Source organism: Aspergillus japonicus, assembly GCF_003184785.1.
Source record: "Aspergillus japonicus CBS 114.51 unplaced genomic scaffold BO86scaffold_7, whole genome shotgun sequence".
NCBI lineage: Eukaryota > Fungi > Ascomycota > Eurotiomycetes > Eurotiales > Aspergillaceae > Aspergillus > Aspergillus japonicus.
This window is the reverse complement of record NW_020291644.1, coordinates 128,129-140,150: the sequence shown is the minus strand read 5'-3', so window position 1 is coordinate 140,150 and position 12,022 is coordinate 128,129. Positions and strand designations below refer to the sequence as shown.

The 12,022-nt window shown below is 54.2% G+C and overlaps 4 protein-coding genes and 1 non-coding gene across 5 annotated transcripts; 3 read left to right on the top strand and 2 right to left on the bottom strand.

The window, feature by feature from the left end:
- Window positions 1–1,485: 1,485 nt before the first annotated feature.
- BO86DRAFT_209233 (FAD-dependent oxidoreductase) lies at window positions 1,486–2,953 on the top strand. The gene is made up of 2 exons (XM_025666822.1): window positions 1,486–1,580; window positions 1,649–2,953. Exon 2 carries the CDS (start codon window positions 1,715–1,717, stop codon window positions 2,795–2,797), a length of 1,083 nt encoding a protein of 360 aa, XP_025530780.1. The 5' UTR covers window positions 1,486–1,580; window positions 1,649–1,714; the 3' UTR covers window positions 2,798–2,953.
- Window positions 2,954–3,294: 341 nt separating this feature from the next.
- Window positions 3,295–5,836, bottom strand: BO86DRAFT_355570 (Zn(II)2Cys6 transcription factor). The gene is made up of 2 exons (XM_025669628.1): window positions 5,333–5,836; window positions 3,295–5,228 (listed from the first exon to the last, which is right to left on the bottom strand). The coding sequence occupies exons 1-2, from the start codon at window positions 5,392–5,394 to the stop codon at window positions 3,656–3,658; spliced, it is 1,635 nt and encodes a 544-aa protein (XP_025530779.1). The 5' UTR covers window positions 5,395–5,836; the 3' UTR covers window positions 3,295–3,655.
- A 520-nt stretch (window positions 5,837–6,356) lies between these two features.
- On the bottom strand, window positions 6,357–7,426 carry BO86DRAFT_386460 (FAD-dependent oxidoreductase). Its single transcript, XM_025671333.1, has one exon. It carries the CDS (start codon window positions 7,351–7,353, stop codon window positions 6,583–6,585), a length of 771 nt encoding a protein of 256 aa, XP_025530778.1. The 5' UTR covers window positions 7,354–7,426; the 3' UTR covers window positions 6,357–6,582.
- A 1,564-nt stretch (window positions 7,427–8,990) lies between these two features.
- BO86DRAFT_t84 lies at window positions 8,991–9,062 on the top strand. The gene has a single exon. It is a non-coding gene; the product is annotated as a tRNA-Ala (tRNA).
- Window positions 9,063–9,525: 463 nt separating this feature from the next.
- BO86DRAFT_305938 (GMC family oxidoreductase) lies at window positions 9,526–11,247 on the top strand (the record flags this gene model as incomplete). Its single annotated transcript, XM_025667673.1, has 1 exon — window positions 9,526–11,247. The coding sequence occupies one exon, from the start codon at window positions 9,526–9,528 to the stop codon at window positions 11,245–11,247; it is 1,722 nt and encodes a 573-aa protein (XP_025530777.1).
- Window positions 11,248–12,022: the final 775 nt, after the last annotated feature.

The following is a 12,022-nucleotide window of genomic DNA, read 5'->3' as shown; positions in this document are numbered from 1 at the left end:
TTGGATGTACAATTCAGTGCAGCTCACTGAAAGGAGTTGGATGAGAGGGTACGGAGTAACTTAGTGGCCTGAACTTCCAGGCTTGGTCCATTCCTCCTTTCTCCTTCCACTTCCCCTTCCACATCTGTCCTGTCCTTCTACTCCGTACTCCGTACTTCAACCTCCCTCCCAAGAAAAGACAACTCATCCCCTTTATGCTCCATTGCTCACTCAACCACTCGGTGACAAGGATGATCCCGTTTATCAATATTCAACCCAACTTTATATCCCACTAAGTAATCACTAACCGCCCAATCAGGTTAGTGGTCCCCCATTAGTGGAAGTTAGTGCTGACTAGCCTGAAGAATTGAATTCCCAACTTGCCCGAATTTGACCTTCTCCGACCGGGATTCCTGATTTCTCGCACCGCGCCATTGACTCGGGTCAGGGTAGACTAATTGATGAACGATCATCAATGGTGATAAACGATAACTTAGTGGTGATGTGCATATTTCCACATCCCCTAGACCACTCATCATACCTAGCCTGTCCCGCACTTCTGACCCGGCACATGTCTTGGATTTGCCGTGGAACCTAAAACGGCTCCATTCTGAACCCACTTTTCGTTCCAACCGGTTGGTCAACGGCCTTCTTTTGAAGTTCTGAAGAAGTTCTGGTACAATTTCACCCCGATCCCACGTTTCACTGCAAGCTTTAAGCCATTTCGACGCAAGTGTTTCCCCCCTCAATCCATTTCGTTCCCAATTCATGGCCTGCATCTGCAGCCATCCCGTGTCATCCCGACTCCTTGTGCATCGTCCGATGGTGCAATGAGAGATGCGGGGGTGAGTCCGAGGGTCAGACACTCGAGCATCGGCAAAAAGCATGGCAGCCCACCGCGATGACGTTCCCGCTTATCAGTGGTCCAAACGGAGAACGAGAGAATCGATGCCAAAATTTCCTGAACCATGAATCAGCTGGACGCTCTGACGCTCGTATAGGGGAAGGCGTTGCCTCCTTCATGACGGACAGTCCGTCAGAGCCCTTCCGCGCCCATGGCCCTCCTAGCTGCATTCAGTAATCTGACTGAAGGTGTTCCTTCACTGGATAATATGTCTTCCCTCTATCAGGCAAGAGTCCTTTCCTGTTCTCCACCGGAGACGGGAACCCGGGCACTTCTTAGCTGACGAATGGCTGCTGCACCGGGAGATCGATTGCTGCAATAACAGCTGGACAATGCCCTTCTTCTTGGGCCGCTTCTCAAACTTTGCATCTGCCTATCGAGAATTATAAGCTGGCGCCTCTCGCTGCTCTTCTTATTTTCCGCTGGCCAACGTGTGCGCATTGTCTCAGACTACTTCCTTTGGAACATGGGTATAGTGCAATGGCTCCGGACGCTCTTAGGGGCTAGGCTCGGGGAGGCGACCACGTCTGAGCCAAAACTCACTACTACAGTTTTGATTGTCGGTGCAGGTAAGGCTACCTCGACAGCTTAACCTCAGGCCGACACACCGGAATTGAGTCGGCGAATCGAGCAATGGGAGCTAATCCTCTTACTCTCAGGGTCGACTGGACTTGCCCTGGCCCAAGGTTTGAAAAAGGTAGCAAACCTCCCACAAAACATACCTGCAAACCCACCTATCCGGGCTCAAGCTAAGCATGTCATCAGGCTCATATACCTTGCGTCGTGTTAGAGAAACAGTCTAGCATTGGCTCTCACCCTAGAGATTGGAATATGGGGTTGCATTGGGGTGCTGAGTCCTTGAGAAATCTTGTCCCGGACGAGCTGTGGAAGCGGATACAGTCCGTGCAGGTAGATCCAAGCATCTCTCCAAGCAAGAGCGATGCGCTCAATTTCATCAATGGATCGACAGGGGAGAATATGGCCTCTATTCCTGCTCCGTTCTTCAACCGACTGCGTCGCCGTAAACTACGGGAATTGCTGGCAACCGGCCTGGACGTCCGATACGATAAGCGGGTCAAGGGGATCAACTTCTCCAAGGATGGTCAATATGCCACCGCACGATTGATCGATGAAACATGCCTCACAGCGAAGATTGTTATAGGAGCCGATGGAGCTCGGTCGACTATCCGTCAATTAATGCTCCCACAGACAGGGCAAATCCGCCCGCTTCCCTACTGTGCAACATTCGTACAAGCACGCTTCAGCGCGGAGCAGGCTCGCTTCTTGCGGCAATTCCATCCTCTATACCTAGCAGGAATCAATCCAGCCGGACAATTTGCCTTCTTCGGAATGCATGAGGTGGAAGATCCCGATCAACCTGAATCATGGAAATTTTTCTTCTATATCTCGTGGCAGTCAACTTATCAGGAGCAGGAGAGGACAGCCGGCTGGTCCAACGCTCAAAGATTGACGCAAGTTAAAGAATTTGCCAGGCAATTTGCGGACCCTTGGAAGAGCGCTTTTCAATGGTTGGACGATGACCACGAAGTATGGTACATGGGCTTAACGGATTTCGATCCGGGCGCTCAGGACCATCGTTGGGATAATCACGATGGACGAGTCACACTTGCTGGCGATGCCGCACATGCGATGACGTATCAGCGCGGCCAAGGCTTGAACCACTCCATCACAGATGCAGCCTGCCTAGTTGAGGCCATTCAACGATTTGTATCAGGAGTAGAAACCCAATCTACTGCAGTCACGGAGTACGAGGACGAAATGATTGCTCGAGCTGGCGGTGAAGTCAGGCTGAGTACCTTGAATACGGAGTTGGTTCATGACTGGGAGAACGTCCTGCAATCGCCAGTGTTGACTTCGGGAATGAAAAAACATTCGTCGCGGGGCCTGTTGTAGGCATCCAAAACACGCCACCCTGTTGCGAATCCTCGCAGTGGTTAATACAAGTTCTTCAAAAAGTCCTTCTCGTCCACACTTCCTGCTTGGAAGCCTGCCACTCTAATTGCCAAGCCGTGGCTCTCCACAGCTCGCATGCTAGACAAATCTGCCCAGGTTCTTCGATGCCATTCTCAGCAGACAACATGTTGTTGCATGGGGCCAGGAATTGCTGTAATTTTGACTTAAGGGCTGGAAATCTGTGTGGGACGGCATCTCCCAACCTCGATTTCCTGCAGCGGTGAGGACCTGGAAAAGTGCAACACAAACTAATGCAGGCTCAGGCCACAGTACTTTTGTATGTCCAATCTGCGTCTTCCACACCAACACCACCTCACTACACTTGCGCATTAGTGCCTGTGGCGTGGCTGTCATTGTCTCAACCGCCGTGCATAAATCCAAGTAAAGAAGGGATGGTAGGGGAGGGGAGGGGATCTGGCGCCACAAGCAACATTGATCCGGATTCAAACTGATAATGGAAAATAGCATTTGAAGATCTAAGACCATTTGTCAACGATTTCTATAAACCTGTGCACCCCGCTAAGCTACCGTCAATGACCCCAGGACTTGATCCTACCTGGACTCGCGATTCACAAGTCTGCATCAGAAGAAAAATAGAAAATCGAGTTGGCCAAGTACACGACCCGTTACCCAACGCTAAGCCTGTACCGAGCGCTTGTGAGGATCTACTCTGTAGCTAGCACAGACCTGTTGCCGTCTATCTTTCGGTGAATTGTCCTAGTACGGTATCATCATGCGTCACTCGACTTGTTCTGTCGATGTATATTCTAACTCCATCATCTTGTTGATACGCCACTTCTATGCTCCAGCACTTTTGACAATCCCAAGAGACCGCAAACATGACCATTGACTGGCAGATTGTATGAACGGTAGAGCGTCAAAGAGAGCGGGACTCTTTTCGAGGCTTAGCCACTGTTCGTGCTCGGCACCAAACATCTTGTACCCTATGCGTACAAAGGTCTGCCCATCTGTGGCAGGGACGAACATCAAGCCGGTAGGCAATGCACAGGACGTCGCGATCATCTCTCGTCTCAGTTTTCTCAAGGCGATCTTGAGACCCTCCTCAAGTATGTCAGCGACTAACGCAGTGTTTGCGAAGCCCTCTACATGCTGCCATACCCTCATCAGAGTTATTGCCTTTACTCGAACGGAATAGTCTGGGGTTCTTGCTGCTGCATTGTACAACGCTGGAACGATGGGACTATCCAACGTGATGATTGGATAATCCCGAAGCTTCTGAATCGCGGACTCGGTCAGGGAAACCAGATCTTCGCTTTCCTGGGCAAGTTCTGGGGACAAGGGTGTGTTCCTGCTCAAAAGAGAGGTCTTGAGCGCGAAGTTCAAGGCGAAGCAGTTTACTGTGGTCATGTCTGTCTCGCGCTGTTCTTTGTCACTCAATTGGCTATATGACTGACGCGTCAGCCAGTCTAATCGGCACAGAAATCGGCTCATGGAAGAGAGGAGAAAAAGCTGTTCTTGATGCAAAATGGCATAGTCCGCCATGATCTCGGCTTCTGACAGTTTCCAGCTGCGTGCCGCGAAAGGCCACCCAGTGTTCAAGAGTGGGTCGCAAACTCGTCTTGCATCTTGCAAACGCTGAAATGTGCCAAGGTAGTCCTCATACGGGTGTACAGATACCAGGTCACTGTCAACATGGAAGTGCACACCAGTCCCGTAGAAGACGGATTGCGCCTGGAGCTGCAGGAAGGTCTCTACTATGCATGGATCCACGGGTGAGATGAATTCACCCGAGATCTTCCTTCGTATGTTCAGCTTCTGCAAAACCTGCAGACCGCCTTGGACATGTGCACATGCGTTGTCGTAATTACCGCAGAGCATCTCGCAGGCGATAAACAAGAGACAGCAGACTAACACCACCTCCTGGAATTGAGGATCCTGCGAAAAGTGTCGTTTGTTCAACAGGGATATCGAGCGTCCCGCCTGCTCTAGTCCAAACCAGTACCAGATGCTCTGCAGCTTCTGACCGGGTCGCACAACCTTGTTCTTGTCTTGGGCATTATTGATGGCCCCCAGGGCGATGGCAGCATGATATACAGCCGGTTCTGTGTAACTCAGGCGGAGGATAAGACGGTGCCAGAGCGACGAATCATAGAATCCGACCATGTTCTGCACGGATTGATGCTGGAAGAACGACAAACATCGACCCTCGTCCGAGGTCACGGCCCACTGCAGCCCGAATGCTACCTGAGTGAGTGCTGGGTGTGCTACAGCTACCGCCCGTTTCAATTGTTTGTATTGAGGACCACACGCTCGGGGAAGCCGGTGGGCTTCGTATCCATCGCAGGTACGACCTGTGGACACGCAGTTGGTGCAGGCATCGGGCGCTTCATCGCATTTAATGCGACGCAACCTGCCGAGAAGCGTTGAGTGAGTATTCTTTTGTGTGTTGAGTTTTGTATATCTGTTTTTGGTGGTTGTTGTTGTTTTACTGAAGGCCGGGGCATGGATACGTACCGGCAGGTGCGACATCCGGTTGAGGATCGTTTTCTGTGTGGCTTGCGTTTGGAAAGCAACATGGTGAGGCAGTGGGACTCGACAGGATGTTCGATGGGAGGGGGTTACGCTTGGATTTAAAATCCACGGAGTCGGGAATTGGGGTGAATCTTTGCGCCAAGTGTCCGAAATGAGCGGCCAATGACTAGTCTAGGGTCATTTTAGGGAACTGAACCCTTCCTTCCCCCCCCCGGGGGCCGTTGTCTCGCCTCGCCTGTCTCGCGTACTCTAAGGCTGTGAAGCTTTACCTAAACCGGTCTGACCCTATCTGATCGCTCTCTGGCCCACCGTCACCTCCACTGCTGAGATGTCATAATCTTAACTTTGGCCATGTGGAATATTCTGCCACACTTCCAGAATACGAAGTATACATTTCGCCCCGTAAGCTTACCTCCCGTTCGTTCAAATTCGATAACTGTGACAATCTCGTCAACCTATGTGCATTCAGGATGACGGGGGTTGCCCTGAGGGTGTGAGGGTGTCAAAGTGTCAGGCAGCCGCAAGGGTCTGGCTAAGCTGAGTTCAAGGTTAGGTCAGTGAACTAGTGACAAGTTATTATTAACCATCCCCAATTAAAGACTCATTGGAGTCATTGCTAATGCTAACGGAACTCTTGCAACCCCGCCTGCCTTATCTGACCACTCACCACCAATTCGTTGTTCACGCTAAGAGCCGCTAAAAAGCCCGCTAAGCGTATGCCGATCCGATGAAGCAAATCCTTCTCCTCAACTGAATATCTACTCCCTTCTAACTTCTAAGTGCCTTCCTCTACTCTTGCTGTCCCGTTCTATCTTTGAGTGTTCTGGGCTGCCTTCCATATGACACAATTAACTATCACATGCTTTGAGGGAGCCTTTGACACTTGGATCCGAATAATCATCTTGAGTTGAGCAGACTTCAGCCTTGGATTGATTTCTTCGTGACGAGAGCCACATGGTCTTCCTTCAATGCTAATCTTCTTGGCCTGCTTGGCTTGGCTGTGGGGGCTGTGAACCTGAAAGTGAAAGTGAAAGTGACAGTGATTGTGAAGGTGGACGTGGACGTGAACGTGAACATGAACGTGACTCGGAGTCAAGCCACGGAGTGAAATTGCCCGAAGGGGAAGGTCGGGAGTGTACCGCCGGCGAAATCGCCTCGACCAGACTAACTGCAGCCCAACTAATCTCCTCCTTCCCTCCCCCCCCGCCAGATCCATGGATCCCTCCGTTTCCTCACACAACCTGCAGCTCTCGCAAGTTCATTGTCTCCTCCTCGGCTCGCTGGAGATAGTCCTTTTTCAACAAAATGCCCAACACAGGGGTGTAATCAAAGATCAGGTCCCGCACCTTGGCCAAAGGCCAGGGCAGACGGTGGAACATGGACCCCGAGAAGCGGGCGAATTCCATGTGATGGTTCGCGTAATCCACGCGCTGCTGCTCATACACCTCAAATCCAGCAGCGACGTTTTGGCGATCGCGCAGGTCGACTCCGTCGAAGGCGCGGGCGAGGTAGTAGCCATCCTCGATCGCCATCCCCATCCCATATGCGGCATACGGTGATACCGGGTGCACTGCATCGCCCACGCCGACCACTCTCCCAGTCGACCATTTCTGCAAGGATGGCCGGTTATAGACCTCCCATCGGTAGACCTGGGAGCTGAAATCGGTCGCCTCGAGGAGTCGCGGCATCGGCTGTGCCCAGTCCTGGAGAATCGCGGCCAGATGCGCCCGCGGGTCTGCCGGCGCCGGTTTGCCCTCGTAGGAGGGCTCAACCACCCACCACTCAAATCCGGGTCGGTTGCCTTCGCGCATCATGGGAAAGAAGCTGGCCTGGTACTGCCAGTCGTGGGAGATCACCCCGTGGTGGGCCGGGATCCCGGGGATCTGATCGCACCACGCAAGCCAGACCCGGATGCCTGTGTGGAAGAGCCCGGGCTCGCCAAAGGCCTGCCGCGACACTGTCGACCGAATGCCATCCGCCGCGACCAGGATATCTGTCATCATGGTGCTGCCATTCTTGAACCGGATCTGTACCCCGGTGTCTTCTTCCCCACTGGCTTGCTGCTTCTCCTCATATCCGGTCACCTCATGATCCGTGTAGATAACGCCTTCCGGGACCAGTCCCAGCATCTTCGCGAAGATGGTCGACCGCAACACTCCGTACTGCCAGCCTTGGATGCCCATGCGTCGCTCGACCTCGGCGTTGAAGGGCAGCTGGACCCGTGCCTTGCCCCATTTGTTGGCGAAGGTCGTCCGCGTGTACGACCCAAAATTATCCGAGGTCAGCCCGTAGGCGCGGAGGATGGCGAGCACGGGGATGGAGAGCAGCACCGCGCCGCCGATTGCCTGGCACGTGCGCTGTTTCTCGAAAATGCGCACATCGTACCCCCGTTGGAGAAAGGCTAGCCCCGTGGAGATGGCTCCGGGGCCTCCGCCGGCGATGGCCACTCGTTTTCCGGGGCGCCAAGGCGGGGACATATTCAAGGAAGCTGGGATTGAGAAGGGATAGATAAAGAAGGAGTGGCCGTATTTGAGAGTGATGGATAGTAGATTCTGATGGAGCTTGCTCAGTCTTTATGTTGCACATCTGTTGTTCTATAGTTGGTACTTGACCTCGGAGGGTAATCGGCTACTCAGCGGGGGTTCTGGTGAGGGGATCGGGCAGGGATTCTCGGGCTTTAGGACCGTCTCCAGCCTCCGTGCAGTCACCACCACCTATCATGGATATGAACCTTGTTTCGACTTACGTTTAGCCTGTAAGTTTTCCAGGCAGCAAACGAAAGTCTGGAATATCCGTTTGAGAGGTACTGATTCGTGTCTCTAGCCACCTTTCTCCTCGATCTGAGATAGCTTACTTATTGCCCCGCCTAGCAGACTGCTCATGCCACGCCCCGTTTCATGCTCCGAGAGCCCTAAGCGAGATCCATCTTCACGAGGTCTTCGGCAGGATCCCCCCACTTACCGCTTGATTTGACCAACGTTCAGGGTCAGCAACTAAATTAGTTATACTTTTGAGCGGTCTGACTCCGGCCCTCTGCTGCGGGCGGGGGCTTTCTCGTCTGCATCTGTGCTGGGGATCTATGGACCCTGCCAAGGAACGCAATAAGCACCTTCTCTATATCGCGGCTTCTTCTAGACTCCGCAAAAGCCTAGTGGGTGTGAGTCGGTTCATGATGATTCCTCGACACGAGCTGGCAAGTGGCCCAGGTCCCGGAGATTGAGTCTGATCCTGCCGCTGGGTTGTCGATGCTGTTGAACAGGCGTACTATGGAAGCTTCCAACGGATTAGTCGGGAGCGAGAATACTGCCTGCAGGCGATTCAGTAAGTGATGACGGCTGCATCATACCTTCGAACTGAGGTGAACGACATGCCTTCTGCTCCGTTTCCCAGTCTACGTGTTTTTAGGTAATGTATTCGATGCTCCAGACCGAGACGCCCACAGCATCGAACGCAGACTGACCGCTCAGAGGGCAAGGCTATGTTTCGACATGCACATATACATCAGCAGCTCATAGGGCTGTAAAGTCCGAGTGGAGTGGACATGTAATCGGACCAAGACTTCCGCTGGGCTGCACTACCATCTGTCTCATCACTTGGTGTTGAAACATAAAGCCACAAAAGTGTTGTGATGACATCAACAGGGGCTGTGGTTTAGTGGTATAATATTCCCTTAGCATGGGAGAGGTCCGGGGTTCGATTCCCCGCAGCTCCATCTTTTTTGTTGGTTTTGATGCTCATTTTTGCATGAGCTGCGGGTGGTAATGGAGAATGCTTGGCAGGTTATGGTGTTCTGCGACAGCTGGTGTGGGTAGCACAGCTACTTTTTTTCCTAAAGGAAGGAAGAGAAGTCGGACAAGGCTACGCTATATGTGGCACTGTTTTGCTCAACTGAACTCACACCCATCTCAGTCAGCGTGGCCGTGGAGCAACTCGGAAGACGGCATGTCACGTGATATATACTTTGCACTGACAGATGAAATCTACACGAATGAACCAATCAGCAAGCTCGCGCTCATACTCTATACTAAGCCAGCCTTAAGCTTACGCAGATCTTTTGCTCTGATGCCAGCCGTACCGAGCACAAAGAAACCGGGTGATACTTTACTATAAGAACGGCCTGAATCACCTCTCTTGAAAATGAATATCATTCCACAACCTCAACTTCATCAGTCCTCATGGCTACCTACGACTACATCATCGTCGGCGGCGGCTTAGCCGGCTCGACTCTCGCCGGCCGCCTATCCGAACTCCATCCCTCCCGAACCATCCTCCTCCTGGAAGCCGGCCCCAATGTCGTGGGCCATCCCCTGACGAGTGCGCCGCTGGCCTGCTTCGGTGCACACTTCAGCCCGCTGGACTGGGCCTACACCACGGTGCCGCAGACGCACCTGGACGGGCGCACCTGCTACAACAGTGCCGGCAAAGCCCTGGGCGGCGGCACCGCCATCAACTACGGCACGTGGACGCGCGGCAGCGCCGCCAAATACGACCTGCTGGCGCGCATGGTCGACGACGAGGGCTGGAGCTACCAAAGCCTGCTGCCGTACTTCCAGCGGGCCGAGACGCACTGGGACCGCCACGCCGACCCTGCCGTCCACGGGCGGGCCGGCCCCATCCACAACGCCACCGTCTCCTCCAGCAGCCCCGACCGGACTTACCCGCTGCGCGAGCCGGTGCGCGCTGCCTGGGCCCAGCTGGGCGTCGGCCCTGTGGCTCTGGGGGACGCCAACGCCGGCCATCCGCTGGGTCTGGCCGAGCTGACGGAGAACTGGCGCGCGGGCCGCCGCCAGATCGCCAGCGAAGCGTACGGGGTCACGCGGCGGGCCAACATCACCGTCCGGACGAACACGTTGGTCAAGCGGGTGCTGCTCTCGGACAGTCTCAGCCCTAACTCCCCTTCTTCCCGGGGCAGCAGCAGCAGCAGCAGCAAAACTGCCGTCGGCGTCGAACTCCCCGACGGCACGACCTTCCACGCCAGGCGCGAGGTCATCCTCTCCGCCGGGGGCTACCGCACCCCGCAGCTCCTGATGCTGTCAGGCATCGGCCCGCGGGAGCACCTCCAGCACCACGGCATTTCCGTCGCGGTTGACTCCCCCGAAGTCGGCCGCAACTTCCACGACCACTTCGCCTTCAACCAGTGGTGGCAGCTGCGGCACCCGGAGCAGGGCCTCTCGGCGGGGACCCCGGCGTGGCAGAGTCCCGCCTACGGCCTGGGTCTCCCGTGCGACTGGGTCGCGACTCTCCAAGCGCCGCCCGACGCCCTCCGCGCCGCATTGCAAGCCGACGGCGTCACCAGCCCCACTGACCTCGAGCATCACCCCTATCTGTCCAAAGACTTCGACCACCTCGAAACACTCGTCGTCTACGCGCCCGCCGGCGCCGCCGTCTCCGGCGTGGACGTCCCCATTGACGGCTCGCATATCGCGACCGCCGTGCTGGGCATCGCGCCCTCCTCCCGCGGAACCATCACCCTCGCCTCGGCGGACCCCGCCGCTGCGCCCGTTATTGATCCGAATTACTACGCCACGGAGGTGGATCGCGTCACGCTGCGCGCGGGGATCCGGCAGGTGAATCGGTTGATGCTGGATACGCCGCCGGGGAAAGAGATGGTGGTGGGGGAGGTCGTGAGGCCGGGGTTGCTGCGGCCGCTGGGGGTCGATGCCTCGGATGCGGAAATCGATGAGGCTGTTCGGAAGGGCGGTATGACGTTCTATCATCCGGCGGGGTCGGCGGCGATGGGGAAGGTGGTCGATTCGGAGTTGAGGGTGTGTGGGGTGCGCGGGCTGAGGGTCGTTGATGCGAGCGTTTTGCCGTTGTCGGTGGCGGGGCATTATCAGGTTGCGTTGTATGCTATTGCGGAGCGGGCGGCGGAGTTGGTTGCCGGGGTTGTGGGGTAGTTTGTTACTGGGGAGTTGAAAGGAAGGGGGGTCCGGGGGTTCTCCCCCGGGATGGGTTGTTCTAGTACTTGGGAATGAGGCTATTGGGGAGCTGAGAGAGGGGGGTTTGGGGGTTCATTCTACTAGATACTCAGGATTAGGTCTATTGAGAAGTGGTGAGAAGTTGCGTGAGTTGCGGTACTAAGGTGCTCTGTTGTTGCTGATGTGGAGAGAACATGGAGGTACTGACAGTTACTGTATGTACTTCTAATTAATAGACATAAAAAAAAAACTACCAAGCACAAGATATTTTCTATAAGATACCGGCAGTGTTAGTATACTATAGTACTAGAGTTCATAAAGGTATTCTAGAGATTTCGGAACCATGTATTATAACAATTCTACGAGTAAGATACAGCCCTAGATGCTAGCCTATATAGGCCTTGATGAGGCTCCAAGTTTCCTGAGGAAGAAATAGTATAGAAGAAATAGATGTGTGTAGAGACTAGAGATATGTGGATACCTCCAGATCGCCTACGGCGAGGGGCCAGCGTATGGATTCTTATCATCATCGTCCTCGGCCCCCAGTTGAATTGTTGATCTACTCGAGAGCACCAACAAGCTTTCTATCTAAAAGAGCAAATTTAGGTTATGTTTGTAGAATGTATACCCGCTACAATCACTCTGCGCCGCTGATGACCGTTCAGAATTTATTACTGCTCTAGTAATAGGCAGTTCTCAGTGGACAAGGCAATCCCAATCTGCCCCGGCCGCCAATTCCAGCCAACTCGGGTCT